The sequence below is a fragment of the Coenobita brevimanus genome, chromosome 87 (assembly GCF_032717465.1).
Source record: "Coenobita brevimanus isolate Jiangsu-jjx chromosome 87, ASM3271746v2, whole genome shotgun sequence".
NCBI classification, from domain to species: Eukaryota; Metazoa; Arthropoda; class Malacostraca; order Decapoda; family Coenobitidae; genus Coenobita; species Coenobita brevimanus.
This window is the reverse complement of record NC_137040.1, coordinates 24,927,328-24,951,207: the sequence shown is the minus strand read 5'-3', so window position 1 is coordinate 24,951,207 and position 23,880 is coordinate 24,927,328. Positions and strand designations below refer to the sequence as shown.

Here is a 23,880-nt window from a genome sequence, read left to right as displayed (position 1 = left end):
AATTAAGGCATGCTACGGAAGGGCTGTAGCTGCAATCTTCGTCTATAGCTGCGAAAAGAAAATTTCTGCCTATGCTCATTTTGCTCTAACTTGGCCATCTTTTCCACTTGAATGCTGAATCGTTACGATGAATTAATCCTAGGAAAATTATGCTAGTCATGAAGTAGCTTACTATGGAATGAACGCAGAGCTGTAATTTTGCTGTACTCTGCCACTGAGTTTCATGAAATAAGGTATAAAGGACAAACATCTGGGCCAACTTAGTGTAAAAGAACTGTAGTGGCAAAGAGCCTTCCACTGCATCACCAATATTTTAAATAAGAACCACGGTACCATTTGCTGACGCTTTTATTTATTTATTTATTTTTTTAGGACACTCCTTTTGCTGATTAACTTCATCCCCCCTTGAGGTTATTACTCCTCCCTGGGGGTCATTATAATAATAACCCCAGGGGTTATGCGACGTGGAAGTGGTACAGAAGAAAAAGTGTTAGCAAACGCTACATAATTATTATCCCAAGCTTCGTCCTCATATTCGCTATCCAAGCTGGCAAATTTACTGTAAACAATGGTAATTTATACCCTGTCCATTTTTACTAAACATAAAATACCCATATCCGTGTAACAAGACATTAAAGCTAGAATACGGTACAAGTCAAGAAGATGTGTTATGGAATAAATGTAGAGCTGTAGTTTGTCGTATTCTACCACTTAGCTTCATGAAATAGGGTGCGAAAGGACGAAAATGTGGGCCAAGTTAAGGTGAACGGGTATAAAGCGAATGAAATATAGCGAGTATGATAAGAATGGTTGAGTCCCCGCTGGTCCGTTTTCTATTGTCATCAGCTGTCAGCCACAAGTACATTAAAATGGCTGGCATGGAGCATCACCACGGCCACCAGCACATCCCAAGGGGTCATTTCCCTAATCCCTTGGACGAAAAATTATTGAAAATCATAAGAGAAAACTTGGTAAGTGTCTGGTGAATCCAGTTTTGTGCCTCATGTGACCCTGATATGCTGCTGAGCTGTATACTGAACGTTAGTATATGTGCAGGCTTCTTGTTTTGCCTTATGGGAGGACCCCCGGCATAAATTTGAAATGCCGGAAAGTGTCATGTGACTGGAAATACCTACTTTCAGGGTTGTTTGGTGTGTGTACGTGTCTTTGGTTATGGGAGAATGTAACTGTGGGTAAAGGTAAGGTTTATACACGCAGAGTCCAATGAAAGTCGATTCCTATCAATACCTGTCAATCAGATTGCAGCTGTTTCAGGGTGACTTCAGTTAACTATTTGATATTTTGGAGTTTTGATTCTGAAATGATTTGCCGCTCAGTACTATAGGTTTCTTAGCATTACAGGCCTTTTGAATGGAATGGCATTGTACTCTGGGCACCGAGGCTTGGATGTTAGTACTGTACTCTGTAATTAAAATATTGAAAAGTGTACCTGCTATCATATAAAGAATAACTTAGAAGTGTACCTACTATCATATAAAGCGTTAGATGAAGTGATAGCCTACTCAAAATATGGCAGTTTGGAGTATTGCAGAAATAGATCAATGTTTACAAAGCCATAACACCGGATTCCTACTAAATAACGGGAATCAGTAGGATAATATTTAGCAGGAACCACAACTGGAATTCAAGTATTTTGAAGTGTTTTCTGTCCTCATTTGCTAATACTTCTATGATGCTTCTGTCACAAATGACACCTAAGGTTAATGAGCTTCATTGGGGATTAATGACCTCCACAGGGGTAAGGAGATATTCTGCAATGGAATCATCATAGAAGAAAAGTGTCAGCAAATGGTGAAATATAAACAGAAAACACTTTAAACTCCTTAAATTCCAGTTGTGACTTCTGCTAAAAGAAAAATCATTTCCCAGTGTTAACTTACTCGAAAGGCACTTAACCAAACCTAACCTAGATCCATCTCATTCAAGCCTAACAGACCAGTTTTCAGTCTTATCCCTAGTCATTGGCAGAGTCCATCTTGACTGATTTCAAATTTGAAAACATGAGACAGACCCACTTCTGACCCTGTGATTAGCAGAATCAAGACCATAATGCATTAGTGAAAAGAGCATAGCATACTGCCTATGACTATAATGCGGCAAGAAACAAAAACACATTGCCTTTAATGGATGAAATGTAAAGAAACTGCCAGTGCTTACACACTTTAATGACCCCACAATATCTCAGGCTGTTTTTAATCTGGAAGAAGCATCACAGTTGACTTAGAACTGCCAATATGCAATGAATTTATTAATTTATTGTTATTATTCATAGGAATCTGGTGTTATGGTTTTGTAAATCTTATCCAAAACTGATTTCATATTAGCCTTTCCAGTCCTGTGACATAGGCAGTTCTTTCATATTCTTGTCATTTCCAGGTAATTCTGTTCAGCTTAAGAGAGTGTCACAGAACTGAAGAGGTTAATGAAGGTTATTTTAAACACAGCCACTCTTAAGATGAATAAAACAATTTGAGAGTATAAAAAATTTGGAAAAAAAAAAAAAAAAAAAAAAAATCCTTGGAATGAATCTAGGTTTTCCAAGTATTTTATGGTGTGATTCATACCGTACAATTTTAATGGTGATTTACCTGTTTTTATAGGTACTGTAGCCTAAAACTGCTTAACTTAACCCAGCCTAATCTGAATGGGGTAACTTTCCAGCCTAACTCAATGCCCTTATACTTTATAAGGCTGGTAATCATTCTGTCCTAGTAGCTGTAAAAGGTGCAAGTAATGTGGCAAAAATAGAATCACAGTGGTGGCCTCTGTGTACAGTAGGTTGACACCAGCGCCAGTGCAAACAAACATGAATTCTCTAAGGTAGAGGTTGGAGAACAGGGGATAATTACCTCAAATGGGGTAAATTAAAAATTTTGGGGGTAATGCGTGTGGTATGAGAGGTACTGTGTGCAGTATGTTACTGATTTTTCACATATATAAGTTTTAGTGATCAAGATATAAAACTATTTATCATTATCTTGATACAGTAGAAACCCAGTTTAATGGACTAATTCAGCCAACCCCCATTCCATTATTTGAATATCCGCAAAATCATGTTCCATAACCAAGGCATAGTATAAGAGAAACTCTTCCGGTACATTACCTTGAGGTACCGTACTCTCTGCTAAATCCTTGAAGCCAACAGTCAAGCCAGGTTACTGACAATTCTTACTCCTGCTTAGAAAACTATGCTAACTCTCAGTGCAACACACAGCAGTCTGAACCCATAATTAATGTCCTTTTTTAAATGCATTATTGTGTACATTAACAGTGATACATACAGTAATGACTTAGTGATAAAATATGCACACATAAAGAATAAGGTGACGATAGTAGTGAACCAAATACAATTGTAAATAGGGATAGTAAACTACAGTAAGGCTTACCTCCAAAAGTAGGGGTTCTGCACTTGTTGCAGAAATATGCCTGACACAGGTGGCCATACTAGCCCCCCCAAACATGTCAGGCATGGGGATGGTTTAGTTACTGTCAGTCACCCTCCATCAACAGTTGAGGTGGTAGAGGGATGATAGAGGGGCTGGGGAGCATCAGGGATGGTGTTCCATCTTCTCAGCTATTTCCAGTTTCTGGGCAAGAGAAAGCCTCACCCTCTCCTTCGTTTCCTGAACCTTAGGCATGGTTCATAAAAGCTTTAGTTCACTGAAATAACACACACTGAAGGCCACAGTACCAAGGCATAGCCACATGTGCACAGAGCAGTTGTTTACAGTTGAGGGATGACGTGAAGAATGCACGGGCCGAGCGACGTTGCCGAATCCCTGCCGCTGCCCAGACAGCTTGGTGGGAACGTTTGGTAACATTGCACACTGCTGGTCAGGGGAGTGTTTCTGGTATGGGCTAGATGACATGCGCGATTTACAGGACTTTTTCCAGTATCTTGGTGGTTTTTGGAACATAATTTCCTTAATGGAATTATATTCATTTTAATAGAAATTTTCCTTTTAATTGGGGAAAAAAAATTATTGCATTATCCCGGCCTTCCACTAAGTCGATGTTAGTTAAATCGAACTTGTACTGTACTTATTGCTTAGCCGTCCTACAATAGCTGATGTGTGTACACAGACATGGCTATTATTATTGTGTGTACACAGACATGGCTATTATTATTATTATTTTTTTTTAGGTTACTTTGAAGTCTGCGGCTAATTTCTGAGATCTTAACCTGTGAGCTCAAACATGTTCCACCCCTTCAAGTGTGGAAGTCTATATCTTGATATACAGGGCTCACGTTTGGCGAGCCACAGCTCGCAAATGCAAGTATTTTTTCCCTTCGGCAAACAAATTTTACATGCAAGTCGCCTTTTGGTGAGGAGAAAATGCATCCACTTTGGCGAGGAGTAAACTACAAAATTAATCTCACTTAAATTAACAAAACACGTTGTGATTGATTATTAAGTTTTTCCTTGTCGCCATTGTGAATGTTTAAAACCTCATTATGTGATTCTAATCATCACATTGTGTAAATAAATATATTTATTGCTCATAAAATATTTTGGTTCATAGTCAGTTTGGCTACTAAAAAGTTATTTTGGCTCGTAAATCTGAAACCTTAGGAGCCAAAGGGCTCGCAACCATCGGCAGTTAGCAAGAGCCCTGATATAGGTTTAATTTGCATGTTTTCCAATAAAATTCTTGTATATAGTCACTTTTGTTTCTCAGTTGTCACTCCGGCCCACGGGCTGCTCCCGAAAGTCTCATCTGGCCCTCGCTCTGAAAAGGTTGCCCGCCCTTGCTCTAAGGGAATTAAAACTGAGTTGTGAGATAAATGTTTAGAAAAAAAAATATTGAGAGATATGCAGCACATTATAAGAACTTTGAAATATTTGGTTAAGTGAAACTGCAAAATGAGTTGAACTCATAACTCTGCCACTCGAGTTATGAAGATCCACAAAATATCAGTTTAGAATTGCACACTACAGTTGTGAAGATCCACAAGATCTCAGTTTAGAATTGCACCATACAAATTATTCAGTTTTTCACAATTTGTATGAGTAGATTTCCGATTGACCATAGTTACTGAATTTGACAAAATTGATGCTGCATTGTTCAAAGAGAATTAAAGAGTGGGAGAACTGTGATACATTTATGCAATTGAAAGCCCTAGTCATCATCATTATCATCATCATCATCATCATCATCATCATCATCCGGACCTTCTTTCCTACTCTAGGACAGGGTGAGAAGTAACAAGGTCCAGACAGGCCAAGTTTGCCCAATCCAATGGGTCAGGCTTCCATTCACTCATCATTCAAGCCCTCGGAATCCTGGTTCTCTCTGATATGCCAAAAACTTTCACCACATTCTTTAGCTTCACTTAAACATAACTGGTAAAACCTTAATCATTGTACCGTAATAATAATAATTTTTGGATTTGGTGGTAGGTGGTGGTGACCATCATCCATTCCCTTGATACAGTGTTGTTACTTCTTCCTTCACCTTTATCATTCTTTTTCTGTGTCTTTTCCTATTTCTCCCATCTTTCCTGTCACTTTTTATTACGGTACTCTGCTTTCCTTTTCAGTTGGCTTTACATTGAGTGACAAGCCTAATGGTTTCCTGTTAGCCAGGAAACCATTTACAACGCTGGGTGGTAAGCCTAACCATATAACCAACCCATACTTGTTCGCCACATGTCAACAAGTGGGATGGCAGAGGGTTAGTGCCCCTCCCCATAAAACAACTAACTCAGAGACAACCGGCCACCCCATACAGGATTATGGCATCTGGTTATAGATAGATAGATCAATTTATTCACTGCAGCTGGTAACTGAATGTATACAAGTCCTTATTCAGGTACCCAAACCTAAGGGGGTTAAAAGGCTGACTGACTGCTCCTGAGGAGTGCTGACACGCTACCATGCCTCACTGAGGCTGGAGTGACGTGTAGGCACAAGGGAACAGACTTCCTAATCTTCCTAATCTTTACCCCACTGAGTTTTGAACCCTTGTAGCTCTTCTACCACAGTACAGTTCAAGCTACACTTGACAAGGAAGAGTTCCCCTCCCCCATTCAAGCATTGCAGCCAGATCGAGGCTCAGACTCGGGTCATAAAATTGGGAGTCGAGTGTTCAGTCGACTGTGCCACCAGCGCGTACATGCGTGCATGAGTGTTTGTATGTGCTTGCTCCTTTATTTTTTTCTTTCTTTTACCTCTCCTTTATCCTGCTCTAGCGCAAGAGTCACCAAGTGCTACTTCACATATACAACAATGAAACCCTGAAACTGTCATACTCAGTCTGTATTTCCCTCAGCCTGTAGTCCCCAGTCTTTTAAATGTAATGTATCCAAGATGTTCATAACCATGGTCTTATGTACATAGGTACCTGATAGGTCTGATTATTGTTGTATATAACAGTGTGCAGTACTGTACAGTACTTTTCATTACGGTGCAAAAGTGGTAATGATCACTGTCTAGGAGTCCCTGCAATGACATTATTATCACCCGCCTAGTGAGGTGATAATGTAATTACTTGTGTGTTTGTGTGTGTCTGACTGTTACCAAAATATCTCAAAGTCAAGTGGGCAAATTGTATTCAAACCTTGTGGGCAGTATTCTGGGATATGTGGCTTGAACTAATTAGGTTTTGGCAAAGCTGTGATGACATCCCTCCATTGCCAGAGGTCCTTAGTCAGAACACATTTTGCCATATCCTATAATTTATGCTTCCATGCTACAATTTTTTTTTTTTTTTTTTTTTTTGCCCATGCCTGAGGAACAGGTTGAGAAATTAAGTGGAAACTTAGTTTGTGCTTGGACAATACCTTTCTAATAAGGCCCATATTTACAGTACAACCATTTTATTTTAGCAAAGATTACTGATCTTGTTGTTTACTGATGGCAGGTGATACACATTCATGGGCGAATGCTTGGGCTGGCCTTGTGTATTGTGGAGGCAGCTGTAACAGTAACCTATGCACCACCCTGTATCTCTGATGGGTTTAACATAATAGCTATTAACTGTACACACTGAACTTGAAGTTAATTGTTTTTTTTGTTTCTTTGCAGACAGAGCAAGAATTACACCTAACTGAAGAGGAAAAATGGAGGTACTGTGTTGTAATTAAAGTTGGAAATATGGACACTCCTGACTTGCTGCTGCACAGTATTCTTGTTGGCTAAGGAGACTTTGTGACACCTATTCCATTAGCCATACTGTAGTTGCAGCCCCAGGCTCATCTGAACATGAACCCAGTGGACTGCAGGTTGGAGTTACCCTCCATCTCCAGTCCACCATCATCCTTTTAGGGGATAGGGAGGGAGTTAGGGGACGTTTGTGTAACGAGGCAATGAAGTCAACGGGTTATATCAGTGCCACTACAAGAAAGCATCGCTTTTTGAGCACCATACTGTACATACTGTGCTAATGTATATCTTTAAGCTCTCTTGTACAGTGTTTAGACATTTCTTATATTGATATGGTTTGCATAAGCAACATACTAAACAGTACTAATATGCCATCTGTAGAAATAACAGGCAAAAAAAATGTACAAATGGCTGTTAAAAGTGTCCCAACAAGAATATAGCCTCTGATATTAAAGAATTGTAGACAAAATATTACTTTAACCCTTTCATTGAAAATGTATGTTCCCCATTGTAAGGGCTTAATGATTGTTTTTACAGTTAAGTCTTAATACTACAAGATCCTTGTTTTTCAGCTGTATCAGATTTATTGTGCCAGAGAACTGTGATTATTTGGAATAACATCCTTTACTTTTACCAAAAAGTTTTTGTACTGATTACCTTCTCCATGCACCAGGTTAGAACATCTGCGACTGCACGAGAAGCATCGTGGTCACGAGGAGATGCACGCAGAGATGGTACTTATACTGATGGTGGTCACAATTATAGCCCAGGTTGGCCTTGTGGCATGGAAAAAGAAACACTATAAATCATATCAGGTAGGCAAGAGCTTTGTATTGTGTGTAGTTTATTTGGGAGGGCAGCAGAACAACCTTATCCCTGTCTTTCAACACCCCTCAGCCAACCTTATTTGTGTTGCTAATCCTGCTCCAATCCCCCCCCCCCTTCCCAGCACACTCCCTTACCCTGCTGTGCAGACAGGTAAAAGCAACTACCATTACTGCAATTATGTTTTATTCCATCATCCAGTCCTATGTTGCCCCATGAGGAGTGTAGGAGCCTGGGGCTATGCAAGTTGGTCCTGACATTTAAGATGAGAGTGACAGCCTCACTCATCCCTTAATGGCATTATTTGAGCAATAAACTCCAAGTACCCCTTGGATAGAAACCTGCACTGGCTCAATCCAATTGGAGCACCTTAATTACTCACTAAACCACCAGGTGCCATAATTTGGTTATATGGTTACCATCCAGTGTAGTAAATGTTTTCCTGGTGTACAGGAAACCATTTAGCTTGTCATTCAGTGTAGAGTCACCAATAGACAGAAGAGGAAAGACTGATGGGAAAAAAGACAGAAGAGGGAGTGTTAGGTCACCCATAGCCAAAAGGAGGAGGAAAGAATGAAGGAAAGAAAGACAGAAGAGGAAGGAAGGAAGAGAGGAAAGGGCAGACACCCAAAGCAGCACTACATCGAATGAGTGGATGGTGAGTGCTTCCACCTACCACAGGTTCTTCCACATTGATAAATTAATTTGGATATCACACTCAGTTTGAAATACCTGGTTCTGTCATAGTAGGTATTTCCCGTATGAGCCACATATGCTGTCAACCATCATCATCAAACATCATCATCATCGTCATCAACCATCATCATCATCATCATCCGGACCTCCTTCCCCAACCTAGTGAAGGATAAGGACCCATCAACCACCAATATAGGACCTGATGGGGGAGGTGGTGGCTGAATCGGTAGAGAGGCTGCCTGCAGTCCTAATGGACCCAGGATCGAATCCCGGCTGGGGCAGGGAACAGTTTAAGGATTTGAATTTCCTAAAAAGCAGACTTTCCTGATCTACCAGATGACCCGCCGACATGTCGTAAAAATACCTCCGTTAATACCAGTACACCAGTCTTGTATGAGACAGCCCTAGCGTGTATTCAATATGGACGGTGGGTATTAGCGCCGAAGTGGTGACATGTGGAGGTGTAGGAGGACTGCTGGGCCTTGGGATAGGTGACTGCCTCCAAGAAATAGGCCCTGAGCCTTTGCCCAGAGTCGGACACAAAAAAAAAAAAAAAAAAAAAAAAAAAAAAAAAAATCATCATCATCTGGACCGCCTTTCCCACCCAAGGGCGGGGTGAGGAGTAGCAACATCCAGACAGCCAAAGTTTGCCCAGTTCAGTGGACATCATTTCCATTCACTCATTATTCTAGCCCACGGAATCCTGGCTCCATCTGATAGGCCATAAGGTTTCACCATGTACTGTAGCTTTTCATATGCCTATCTGATAGAGTCAGTCCGAGTTCAGTCACATTGTAAAGGGGTGCCTCATCCTTGGTCATGCGCTTCTTCAAACAAAATTCATCCAGCCAGCTCAGTCTCCTGTCAGTCTCTTGTCAGTCTCATACCTCTCTTCCTCACACACTCAGCCACCATATCACTCCACCTTCTTGGTCCACCTCACCTCCTCCCTCCTTCAAATTTGCTCAGGTATACCTTTTTCACCACTTTAGTCATCCATTATCTCCACATGACCATACCATCTTAGTACACTCTTCTATTCTGGTGTCCACAGACTTACTCGCTCTGCATCTTTCACGAATCACATTATTCCATATCCTAGCCACTCTCTGTACTCCACATACAATCCTCAGCAGTCCCATCTCCACTGCTCTTACTCTTGACTTTTCATTTTCATGCCACACCATAGTCTTATACCCGTATGTTAAGGTTGGCATTAACACTCCTTCATGTAAGCTACAACACTCAAGCCTCTGTTTCATATCAAGGCCTTCATAGCACCAGCTACTTTCCTTCCTTGTGTCACTCTACTTTCCACTTCTTTTGCACATTTTCCTCTCTTTTCTATCACTGTACGTAGGTATTTGAACTCCTTCACCAATCCAGTCTCTCTCCATTCATTGTAACATGACACTGGGAGCCACCTTCTCTCTCAATAACTATCACTATACTCATTTTTTACATTTAAGGCACAATGCTCACAGACATCTACAAAGCTCTGCACTATTCTGTCAAGCTCTTGTCCGGTATTTGCAAGTAGTACTGCATCATCAACGTACATCAAATTTGAGATATTCCATCTGTCACCATTCATTACCAGTGCCATCTATTTCTCCAGTACTTGTGTCTTTTCTTCCCTCATCATCCTGTCCATATATACAGTATATTGAATATCTATGGGGACATCACACGTCCTTGTTGCCAGGGTTGTCATGATTTAAATCATGTAATTTAAATCAATTTAAATCAGAGTGAAAAAATCATGATTTAAATCAAAATTGATTTTTTAATATAAACACAGTAAAAATGAAAAAGACAGAATGTGATGGATGTGTATTGTACAGATGCATCAAGTCTGCTTGGCCTGTACTCTTCCTGTACTGATCTTGATCAAATCAGGCACAAGTGATTGCCTTTTGTTACAAGGCAAATATTAAAAAACAGAGGAAAGAAGGCTCTTTGATAATAATAAGTGCTCCGGTTAGGAAAGCCTTTAATGCATCATGTCTTTTCAAGTTGCATAACAACTTTTGGGTAATAAATGTATGATACCAAAATATGATATAATTTCACATTGATAAAGACTTAGTACAAAAAAAAAAAAAAAAAGTCTTCATAAAAGTGAAAAAAAATATATAAATAAAAATCCAATTAAGTAAAACAATCAATTTAAATTCAAAAATCTGATTTAAATAAAATATTACAGACTGATATATATATCTATATATCTATATATCTATCTATCTATCTATATATATATATATATATATATATATATATATATATATATATATAAATATTTAGATATATATATATATACATATATATACACATACATACATACATACATATATATATACACATACATACATATATATATACAGTAACAGTAATCCCCGTATTATCCGGACGCCCACTTTCTGGACACCCCACTTACCGGACATTGTGGGCCTGGACCTTCAGAACCCAAAAATGGCCCAAAAAAAAGAAAAAATTCCCCCCCAAATCCGAATTTTTTTCCCACCCGTGATTTGATATTGCTGCACAGCACTGAACAGCTGTTTACACTATGGCCCATTCACCCCTTCCTTCCTTCCCCCTCCCCCCTTCCCTGTCAAGGTTGCCATTTGGTATTTTTCATTACCAAATGTGGGCCAATTTGGTAATGAAAAATTCTTTTGGTAATGAATCAGAATAATGCATTAGCAAACGGATTTTTCACATGTATGAGGATACACAGGATGGAGATGGTGGATTGTTTGCTCTCTCTGATTAATCTGCTAGCCTACATAACGTGAAACTAAGCAACATGCTGTTAATTATAAGGAGAGTGATTACATGTATTTCCTATCTACCTATCTATCTATAGCCCGACGCCCTAATCCCGCAAAGGGTGGCCGCAGACAAAACGCCTCCAAGTCACTCTGTCACCCACCATTTGACTCCCCTCCCCCCAGCTCACCCCCCCCCTCCCTCATATACCTCTCAACTCCATCCCTCCACCTCATCCTCGGTCTACCCCTCCCTCTCCCTCCCTCCACCTCACCTACATACACCCTCTTAGTCAGTCTTTCATTCTCCATTCTCTCCACATGTCCAAACCACCTCAGTGTATTTCTCCTAATCTTTTCAACCACATCCACATCTACCCCACAACGTTCCTTCATTTCTTCATTCGTCAACCTGTCCCTCCACGTCACTCCACATGCTCCTCTCAAGTAACTCATTTCCACTGCTCTCACTCTTGACTTGTTCCCGTCTTGCAAGGTCCACGCCTCGCTTCCATACGTCAGGGTAGGGATCACAATACCATCATGCAGTGACTTCTTAACTTCCATACTCACCTCCCTATTTCTCATCACTGCTTTCAGTGTACCAACAACCTTTCTTCCCTGCTGTACCCTTTCACGTACTTCATCCCCCAAAGTTCCATCCTTACTCATCACACTACCCAAGCACTTGAATGCACTCACATTCTCCATATCCTCACCATCCAACCTCACTGCACACTCTGTGACTTCATTCCTCTCAAACACCATAACTTTACTTTTGTTTACATTAACTTTCAGCTTCCTCCTCCTACACACTGTCCCAAATTCATTCACCAAACCTTGCAACTCCCATTCATCTTCACTCAACAATACTGTATCATCAGCAAACAGCAACACCGGAAGCTTCCAAATCTCACCCTCATTCATTAGGGCCACCCCAACATCCACTGCCCTACCTTGCACCTCCTTTACAACCCCATCCATATATATATTAAACAGCCATGGAGACATCACACACCCCTGTTTCAGTCCCACATTGAGATCAAAGAACTCACTCAGCTCACCATCCACTCGCACCGTAGCCCTAGCTCCCTCGTACATACTCTTCACAGCACTCAGCAATTTCCCCTCCACTCCATATATTCTTAATACCTTCCACATACCTTGCCTATCTATTCTGTCATAAGCTTTCTCCAAGTCCATGAAGGCAGCATACACTTTCCTTCCCTTCTCTAGATACTTCTCCACTAAACATCTTAGAACAAATATCTGATCTACACACCCTTTTCCCTTCCTAAATCGCCCTTGTTCTTCTCCAACTAGCTCCTCTGTCATATGCCTAACCCTATCAATGAGTATTCTACCATATATTTTACCAGTCACACTAAGAAGGCAAATACCCCTATGGTTACCACATACTTCTCTCTCCCCTTTTCCTTTGTACAGAGGAACAATTATACCTGATTTCCAGTCCTCTGGAACCCTTCCCTCTTCCCAAGCCAATCTACACAACTTCCATATCCACTCCACAACAATCTCACCCCCATACCTAAGCATTTCACCACACACTCCATCAATTCCTGGGGCCTTTCCCAGCTTAATCTTCTTCATCGCTTCCACTACTTCCGACCTACTGATCTCTTCCTCCCTCCTCTCATCTCTTCTTCTCCCAGCCATTCCCCAACCACTTATACTCACACTGCTCTCACTCTCTACATTCAACAAATCCTCAAAGTGCTCCTTCCATCTCCTCAATTTCTCTCTCTTCTCCACCAACAATCTATTATTCCTATCTTTCACTCCCCTACTATTTCCCCTTTCACACTGCCTTACTTTCTTTACCTCCTTCCAAAACAATTTCTTACTCTCCCTCCATTTCACACTCAGATTCCTCCCAAACTCTTCATCCACTTTCTTCTTACTCTCCTTCACCAGTCTCTTAACCTCCCTTCTCCTGCTCACATATACCTCTCTCTTCTCTCTCTCATCTTCTCCCCTACCTCTACTCGCCAACCATTCACCATATGCCTTCTTCTTTTGTTCCACAGCTCGTTTCACCTCATCATTCCACCATGCTGTCCCTTGCACACCTTTGCATCTCCTCCTCGCTCCACAAACCGCCTCACATGCTGCGCTTATCTCTTCCGTGAATATCCGGAAGTGTATTTCCACTTGTATATATAATTAGTGAAGAGTAAATGCTAGCTTTATGAATTTGGTAATGAAGAGTTAAATTTGGTAATGAAAATTAAGGAGTTTGGTATTGTGGCTGTTGCGATCTGGGAACTCTGTTTCCCTTTCACCAAAACTCCCAACAGTTACTGCCTAACTTCGATCGCGAGTAGATGCTTATTGTATTGGATGCCACACGTGCTCATTTTTTGTGAATAAACTGCAATATCTTACCAATAGACCACATGGGAATTTACAGTGTTGTGCAGTGTTAAGAAGTTAGAATTTAGAGTGCAAAGGATTAACTGTGGAGTGCAAATTGGTGGTTGAAACTGGCGTGGTGCAGTTAAGAACAATGTGCAGTGTTAGACAATTATAACTCACAGTGCAAAGAATTAAGTGCAGCACAACACTGGATTACTGTACGTGCTTCAAGAGCATTTTCATCGCAAAACCTTAGAGAAGGTGGACACAGACGTGCTGTAAGTACCGTGGCTGAGGTACAGTCACTTCTACTTCCTCATTCTTTGGTTCCTTTTCATTTATTTCATGCTTTATGTCTGTTATTGGTGTGAAAACGGTCCTGAATAGGTGCTATGCATGTCCAGTAGGGAGTTGTATAGGTTTTTTTCTGAGTCAGGCTAGGTTAGGGTCCATAAGTGCAAGTCCAGGAGGCTGGGGCCCACTTTCCGGACAGGACCACTTTCCGGACATGCCTTTGGCCCTATTACATCGGATGGTGGAGGGATTACTGTGTATATACTGTATATATATATATATATATATATATATATATATATGCCATTTTTTCCAACCCTGAGTGTGAGTAGCCTTCCCCATACCAAGAAGTTCTAGCCTGTGGTGCACTGTCTTACTACCACTTTTCCCCATTCATATTTATTATTTTCAATTTTGTAAGTCTGTTTATTTGAACAGTGATATATAATCATGCCTAATGGATGCATTGCAGCAAGTGGGAAGAAAAAAAGACCCAGTATGGTACTCTTCTGACAGAATTCCCAAAGGCACAAACAAGGATGGGGAAAAAAAATGATATAAATAAAAAAAATCTGATTTAGATAAAAAAAAAAAAAATGGATTTTTTTTTTTATTTAAAAAAAAAAAATCAGTGAGTTTTTCCAACCCTACTTGTTGCATGCTCACATTGATTGGTAACCATTCACATAGATGCCCATTTACCCTTACACATACCTCACCATCCATCCATCCATCATCCATTCCTATGCTGCTCCATGAGGAGCGTAGAAGCCCGGGGTTAGGCAAGTTGGTCCTGATATTTCAGATGAGAGTGGCCAGCCTCACTCATCCCTGAGTGGCATTATGTGAGCAATAAACCCCATCCATCCCTTGGATATAAACCCGTTCCAGCTCAATCCAATTGGAGCGCCTTAATTGCCCATTAAACCGTCAGGCACCATAGTTTGGTTATATGGTTACCACCCAGTGTAGTAAATGGTTTCTTGGTTCTTATTTCAGTTGAATCCCTGTCCTGTATCCACTCTAGCCACTTCTTCCTCTTTAACTCCACTATTCTCTTAACCTCTTAATCGCATGGTACCTTTCTTCTTCATTGTTACTTCTGTCACACCACACACCGCTTAGCATTCCTAACTAAGCAATCCCTATAATGCATTCCACAGTTGTCCGGATCCATTTCATTCCAGTTCAGTGATTCCAACTCCTATGCTATACTTCACTATCATATGTACTTCAGTTATCATAAATTGGCCCAGATTTTTTTTCCTTTTGTAGTTTATTTCACCCAGCTCAGGGGGAGAGAGAAAAAAAAAGTATGTATTTTGACTACATCATTTCCATAGCACCTTTTTTTTTTTTTTTTTCCTGAACTCATATTCTGCTGGTAATCTTTTGCTATGGCAAAATGGCAGTTTTAAGCCAAGATGGAGCAAAAATACTACTGTATAGTATAGATTATACCTCACACCCCATGCTCTGTGTGAGAGTGGGTTTATTAATGCTTAATTATGATCCTAACTAGTCATTGCACTGCCACACTTGACCCTACCTTCCTCTGCCATACCCTAGCCCACCAGTTCTTCCCACACCCATCTTGCCTCTCCTTGTCTTTCAGGTTACCCACATTCTTTCCCTCCTCCCACCTAGTTGTTAGTTGGTAGATGAAAGGAATAACAGTTAATGAATCATTGACAGCTGTAAGTAAACTACTGTATGAATTAAGATAGCAGCATCTTCACACTTTGAAAATGAGTGATTTCCCCTAAATCTGAAAAATATGGTACTCATTAATAAAAAGGAATAAGTAAATTTTTGTCATACTGCAGGAATTAATGGGTATTTTCAAACCCCATCACTATGAGATGTTTTCTTAGCTGAATGAGATTATCCTGTAACAAGACTAACGTTAAAAACCTGTCATCGTACTGAAGAGTTAATAGTAAAAAAAGCTGAAGCAGAAAATTAAAGATCTTTTATAACCCTTTTAGTCTGGATGCATCTTTTTTGTTACTGTACATTCTGACTAACACCAGACAATTTTATTCGGCTTACAAGAGACATCCCAGGGTCGTAGGTTTTTGGAAACAGTCTCAGTGACACCTCAGCCTAGGCATTTTTTCATTTTATTCTTGCCAGCACTAGACATTGTACTCGGGTAAGCCATCATTAGGTAGTAGAGGTTCTATCTATCTATTGCCAGACGCCATAATCCCGTAAGGGGTGGTCATTTGACTTTGAGTTATTTGTTTTACGGGGAGGGGCACTAACCCTCCACCAAAGTTACATTGTGCAATACTTCTGTAAGGGAGGTGGTACTGTGGTGCAGTGGTTAAAGAGGGAATCTGCTGTCTAATAGGATATAGGTCAAGGTAAAAAGAATATAGCTATGCCTCTTTGTTGCAGTTAGTGAGTATGATAGGGGTGTGGGTGATCCCATTTATCCTGTGTCTCCACAACCACTGGTGGCGGTTTATCTTCATCTGGCTGGTGTTCTCATCCATCACCATCATCGTCGTCAAGAAGGCCTTGGAGCGACCACTTGACCCCACTACACCTAGGTCAGAAGCATAGTCCATCTTTCTACCATGTTATTGCTTTCCATATTAGTTTGGCATCCTGTCTGTCTTATCTATCTGTCATCTGTCCATCAATCATCTGTATGTGTTTATCATCCGTCCATTCTCATTGTATTTATCGGTCATCCATTTTCCCATTCTCAGTCTATCATCCATCCATCCTCTATCTTTCCATATGTCATCCATCCATCATTTCTTTCTGCAGCAGCCCCTTGACCCATCTACATCTAGGTCAGCAGCTGTGTCCATTTCTACTATGTTATCTCTGTCTATATTATTCTTAGTCAGTCTTCCAGATGATCATCTGTTACCATTATCCAAAATTTGATGCAAAGTATATCCTCAGGCTGCAAGGGCTAAGGGCTAGTGACTATAGTAGCCGCAGCGAGAAATGAACGCTGTGGTGGGGCAGCCGGTCATCCGGGGATTCCCCCACTGTAGCCATATCTACATGTCACTGACCATCGGCCACCGCTGCAGCCCCGCTCCATGATCCTTACCCTGTGTCTCTGGCTTTCTCTTTCTCTCTCGGTTTTTATATAAACTGGTGTATTTCCGAAACTAATTATGAAATTATTATGACTTTTGTTCCACACCACCTTTGAGGTAAAAATCAAGGAGAGTTTTCTGTATAAAGGTTTCCCCCCCCTCCTAAATGTGGCATATGAGCGGGAGTGCGAATTCTGCCGATACCTCCGCCTGACCTATAATTATACACTCGCCAGAACTGACCTGCCCTCAGACAAGGGGGGGGAAACCTTTATACAGAAAACTCTCCTTGATTTTTACCTCAGTGGTGGTGTGGAACAAAAGTCATAATAATTTCATAATTAGTTTCGGAAATACAGCAGTTTATATAGAAACTGAGAGAGAAAGAGAAAGCCAGAGACACAGGGTAAGGATCATGGAGCGGGGCTGCAGCGGTGGCCGATGGTCGGTGACATCCTACCTCTATGGTCGGTGACATGTAGATATGGCTACAGTGGGGGAATCCCCGGATGACCGGCTGCCCCACCACAGCGTTCATTTCTCGCTGCGGCTACTATAGCCTACACCCCTGGTAACATTACAGAACTGAAAAACTTCTAACCACCTTAGCACTTTGCATAGATGTACAGAGCCCATGATCTTCATCCCAGCTGGCACTTTCGGTTACTAGACCACAAGGCATCTAGATAATAGAATAACTCTGAAAATTAGATCTGTCAGTTGTTATTCATCTTCATCATCATCATCATCACCATTATCATCCGGACCTCCTTTCCCACCCTAGGGCAGGGTGGGGAGTAGCAACATCCAGACAGATAATCCTTACTAAACCTATTAAATCAAGTGAATTAGTTTATATTTTGTTATTGCAGCCACTAGATGACTTTACAATTGGACATCCGTATTTGCAGAGCCACTGTTTGTCATTTTGGTTTTATGCAGGTTAATGAGCCATCTCAGAATACAGTACTGTACAGTTTGAACAAGTACTGTACAGGTAAGCCCTTAATTCACGTGAACTTTTTTCACGCGATTTCGGTTATCCACGAATTTTTCGTACAATAATTAAAACAAAATTATGGTATTCAAATAAATAATTTTAATATACAAGAGAAATAAATAAAATATAAAAATGCCTACCTGCTGCCTGTGTGCATACATATATGTGTGTGTGTGTGTGTGTGTAAGGTCGGTCCACACAGTCAGTTTGAATCCGACGGTCGAACCATGCATGACTCGCGAATCGTTATTTGTGGCTTATTTTTCTGCCTTCCAGTGATTGCTTGCCTTGTCTGCCAACCTGGGGCCTAAGCCTAGTGCTAGTGATGCATGTGGTAACACACCAAAACGGACTAGTAAAGTGATGTTGCTGACAGAGAAAGTTAAAGTGTTGGACAAACTTAAGGGAGGAATGTCGGCGACAATTCCCCGCCAGGACGATTCCCCGTCATTTATTTACATACCAGTTTATTTAGCAAGTACAGTACACTAGTTTTTTACTTATATGAGATATAAAATCTACCTGAAAATTAGTTATTAAAGTATTAATTAATCAGTAATAAGTATAATTATAGAATGACGGAATTGTCCATGTTTTGATGGTGAATTGACTTCATGGTGAATTGTCTCTGAACCGTGTGTTTGGGGTGAGTCAACTGTTCTTATGATAAAGAAGACAGAACGTAGCATACGAGAGTCAGTGAGGGCTAGTGCACCAGACTGTGCTAAAGTGTCTTCACCTATGCCTGTGAACTGGCTTGGAACCGTATGTTTGGGGTGAACGAGTCAACTGTTTGGACAATATAGAAGGCAGAATGTAGCATATGGGAGGCAGTGAGGGTTTGTGCACCAGACTGCTGAAGTGTGTCCACCTACGCTTGTGCTTGTCAGGTTTCAGTGTTAAATTTCTTACATTTTTGTTGTTTTTCATACTTTATGCTAGTTTATAAGGTGTATGTAATGCATAAACAGTGTTATTCAGATGTAATATACTTAGTAGACATGCTTAATTATGTGCACACAAGGGCAGAATGTATATACAAATTTCCCACATACGCGAAGGGTCTGGGAACATAACCCTCGCGTGAATTAAGGGCTTACCTGTAGATCTTAATTTCTGATGATATTTGGGAGCACTGCCAAGGGTTTTTAGACAGTCACATACAGTAGTTTGATTATAACTGCACAGGCTCTATTGGGGGGGGGGTTGCCAGTTTTTGCAGATTTTTGCCACTCGTGGCCAAATTTGTAACGTAAGTCTCTGAACTATCACTCGTGGATGTAACAAGGACCAACTATATAGCAGAGAAGTCCTGTTAGAATGTCAATGATGTCCTCACATTAAATGCAGTCTTTGTTCTAGGCCAGGTTTGTGTGAAAATATATCGCAGATTTTTTTCCATACAGTTGATAATGCTTACAGATCAGCTTTATAGGTGTCAGTGGAGCTTCAGTTGGCAATTTTTCAGCAATTTATCATAGAATTCATGGCAGAAATGGCTGTTAATAAGGTAGTGTGTAATGAGGATTTGCTGTATTTTATCTTCATGTAATCATGAATTCTTGTACAGCAGAGTCGCGATTTAAGACAAAAAGAAACAACGATCTTACAATAACACGGGCATTTAATTTCTCCAATAATTAATAGTATGGTAATACCACTCAGTTGCGCAGAGAAACTGTGAGAAGTGAGTGCATTTAGGTATTGGATTTCCAGATACAACTCATGTGTTATGCTTTTGTCGGTCACTGATTGACTTCCTCAACCCAACCTGACCCACATATCCCATGTCCCATACCACCTGCCACAGCCTGCCTCAATGTTGTGTGGACAGTCACTGTAATGAGAAGCTTATTTGCTTATTTCCTTGCACCTCATTTCCTCTCAGAACTCTGAGCAAGTGGTTCCAAACTAACTTTAGTTAGGCCTAAGCACCCTGAAAATGCTATGAACACAAGAAAAGTATTTACTGTATTCTAAATGAAAATGTGAAATTGTTAGACGAAGTGGCATGTGGTGTGGGAGTTTAAATGCAAACGATCAGACAGATAATGTGTCGGGTGTGTTTATGATGTGGATAGTTTTCTTTGTTGGGAAAAAAAAGTTAATGATGAAGGAGCAGTAAAATTCATGTTTTCGCCTTTAGTGCAATGTGTGTGGGGGGGGGGGAAGCTTTGTGCCTGGTCTTTGTTATGAATTGACAGTCTTTGGTCAAGAAAGTTTGGACCTTACGATATGTGATGACACTGCAGTGAGTTCATTTCTTGTGAATTATACTTTTATACAAATTATACTGCTTGGCAGACTTATTTATTATTCACAATTACTGCATTCGCGTGTACTGCATATGAGAAGTGAGAAATACGCAGTAACTGCATGCAAACAACTTTGTAGCTTTTTTTTTTTTTTTTTTTTACTAATGGCTTTCAAAAATAGTTTCACACTGATATATATATATATATATATATATATATATATATATATATTTTAATGAGTGCTGAAAGTGATTCCTGCCAAAATATGCGTGATGCTGGGGTGCCATTATTCACTTGATGTTGAGGTCAAAAGTTTTTGCTTGATTGGTAATGAGGACTTTCAGGGGGCTTAGTGGCAATCCATGGTAATTAAAATTTTTACGGGGATTATTAGGGAGCAAAACTAATCAGTTAGGTTAGGTTGGAATGCAATATGCACCGATGTGTCCCGTCTGTGAGATTGGTGAGATTGTACGTAAACACACTGTCATGGGTGTCTTAAGGAAGACATATTTGTAATAATCTATTTTTAAAAATATTCTTAATGAAAAATATGAGGCTTCTAGAACCTAACCCTCTATTTTACAAGAAAATACTGTATATGTCACGTTTTAGCATGAACTTGATTTTGCATGAGGTTCTGCATAACCTATCTCCTGTTGTATGAAGACTAATGTATATCATCATCTCATGGGTCCAGCCATGTGCGCTTTTGTTTTCTTATATAGATGCACTTCACTTTTAGGTGCCAGGCAGAGTCATTTCATTGAGTGCTAAGTTTTAAAAGGCATTCCAGACATATCACATTCACCTCTACATATAAAGTCTGTAAAAGAAAATATATATATATATATATATATATATGAATTAATAAATGGATACCAACTAGCTCGTGCAGCATGATCACAATGGGAGTGCTATGTAGTGGTGACTTTGAGCTTTAGTCTGTCACTAGCTGCATCACACCACATCACTTATTCATTGAGGTACCCTTGCTTAAGTGAATGTGTATTTAGTTCACTTGGCAAATTTTCTTCTATCTCTTCTGTTGTCTGTAATCGCAACCTTTCAAGGTGGATTTCAACTTAGGGAGAAAAAAAAAAAAAAAAAAATCTGCAGGGGCCAAATATGGAGAGTAGGGCAGCTAGGAAACAATAGTCATCGTGAAAAGTCACAGATGAGAAGCAACACTTGAGCAGGTGCATTTTCATGGTGCAGCATCCAGGTTTTGTTTGTCCACACCTTGGGCCTCCTCCTCACACTGCCTCCCTCAGATGCTTCAGGATGTCCAAGTAAAACTTTTTATTGACTGTCTGACCATGCTTAACAAACTCATGATAAATGATATCTATCCAGTAAAAAAGAGACAATCAACATCACCTCATTTGAGCAATTCTGACGTGCTTTTTTCTCGGTCGTAGTGATGTGTTCCAACCCACTACAATGACTGCCTTTTTATTTTGACATTATTGACCAACACCCGTATTTCATCAGCTGTTATGACATTTTTCCCAGTTTGAAACAGAATTTCATGCAAACATGTTGCTTCTCAAGATCCTTCATTATTCAGCATGCAACTAATCTCCAAGTGCATTAAACACATGGTCACTCAAGCACGTGTACCTCTTTTACTAAGTAACGTGGTGTGATGCGACTCATGTTAAACTAAAGCTCAAAGTCGGTGCTACACAGTGCTCCTGCCGCGATCATGCTACACTGGCTAGTTGGTGCACTATTTAAAAGGTTTGGTTTCTTTTTGGACGGACCTCATAATCATCAACCAGCTCAGTCCCCTGTGAGTTCCCTAGCCTGATCAGTTTCCATTCCCAAACTTTAATTTATCATATATGCTTCCTCCTGCTTTCAGACTCGTTCACATATACTGTGCCTCGTCAGTATTGTGCTCTGTGGCATACGTATATGTGAGTGGTTTCTCCTCATTTACAGGCTGTCATTGTAAGTTGAGAGTGTACTTCAGAATATCAAAAACTCATCAAAATACTGTAAAGTGGCACTAGCTGGTAATGTATATCAGGTGTATATGTAGCAGTGGAACTTTGGTAGGCATTTTTTTTTTTAATATACTTTGGATTTATTATACAGAAAAATAAAGACATGCCTGTGTAAAAAGGCAGCTTATAATGGGGAGTGTGTATTGTATGTTGATCAGTTATTGAATAATGGATCCCTTTATTGCCAGTCAAGAGCATAGGGAGTGGGGGCTAGGATACTCAGCCCAGATATTTAAGGCAAGAATGACCAGTTACTTGCCTTTGAGTGGCTTTATGTGTAATAATAATACAGTTAATAATAATACTGTAATAATAATAATAATAATAGTAATAATAATAATAATAATAGTAGTAATAATAATAATAATAGTAATCTGGTCTTTCGTTTCCTAAAGGTGCCAGTTCTTCCAGTGGGAATTCAGTAGTGCTCAATACACATATAGTGTACATTATTTTTAGTTACAAGAATTTTGACATCTATCATATACAATACAAACTTCATCAGTGTATTTAAAAAAAAAAAAAAAAAAAAAAGGAAAGAAAGAAAATGTGAAAATGGCAATAATTAAACCCTGTAATCATCCATCACAGTATCTCTCACCAGGTCATGGCATTTTGAAAAGGGAAAACCTTTCAGTCATCTCTTAAAGGATTCAGCAGAAGAGAGTTGTCTCATTGACAATGGCAGTTTACTATATAACCTTGGGGCTCAATACACAAAAGAACAATCGGGGAAAGATGACTGATGAATGGCTCCAGGCTCGTCAAGACACAAGGAATCTTGTTCACTACATACCACCACACCAATCATACCGATGGGAATTTCAACAATTCAGCAAGATACTTCTGTTCACCAAACTTAAGAACCTTAAATGTTATAAGACACACTTTCAGTTCATTTCTAGCCTTTACTGGTAACCTGTGCAGCTGAATTAGGAATAGGATAGTCGAGATTCTTGGGGGGGAGACCAAAGATAAGCCTTGCTGCCCTGTTCAACACAGACTGAAATTTTGTTAGTATATTATTTGGAAGACCAGTCCACAGTGAATTATAATAATCAACATGAGACAGGACCACTGCACGGACCAGTGTTCAGAGGCAACGTTTATTCAGGATTTTTCTCACAGAGTACAGATTTCTAATATGCATGTTACACCCTCTGACAACTTAATGTTTTTTTAAATTTAACTTTGAATTAAACATCCACTAAACCTCAGTAGCTCTATGGATGCTACCTCACCCCATCACCCTACCCTTTGGTGGGAGAGAAGGTCTGGTTGATGATGGAAATATGATGATGTTGGAGATTTGATGTTAATGATGATTATAAACCCCAACCACTTCATGGATTTAAACCCTCTATGGACCACTGTCCATTTTGAGTGCTTTAACCCAGTACTCATAAGAATGCCAAATATGTATTTGTTGGCTGACTTCAGAATTTCCTTCTCTTTTACT

General features: G+C 40.0%; 1 protein-coding gene across 1 annotated transcript in view; it reads left to right on the top strand.

Annotated features, from left to right (window-relative positions):
• Positions 1 to 869: 869 nt before the first annotated feature.
• Positions 870 to 23,880, top strand: part of LOC145410922 (E3 ubiquitin ligase Rnf121) — a 29,716-nt gene continuing 6,705 nt past the window's right edge. Inside the window, exons 1-4 of the mRNA XM_080280965.1 lie at positions 870 to 971; positions 7,050 to 7,090; positions 7,801 to 7,942; positions 16,493 to 16,647. Of these exons, the coding sequence (XP_080137091.1) occupies positions 870 to 971; positions 7,050 to 7,090; positions 7,801 to 7,942; positions 16,493 to 16,647 (440 nt within the window). The remainder of the gene's footprint in view (positions 972 to 7,049; positions 7,091 to 7,800; positions 7,943 to 16,492; positions 16,648 to 23,880) is intronic.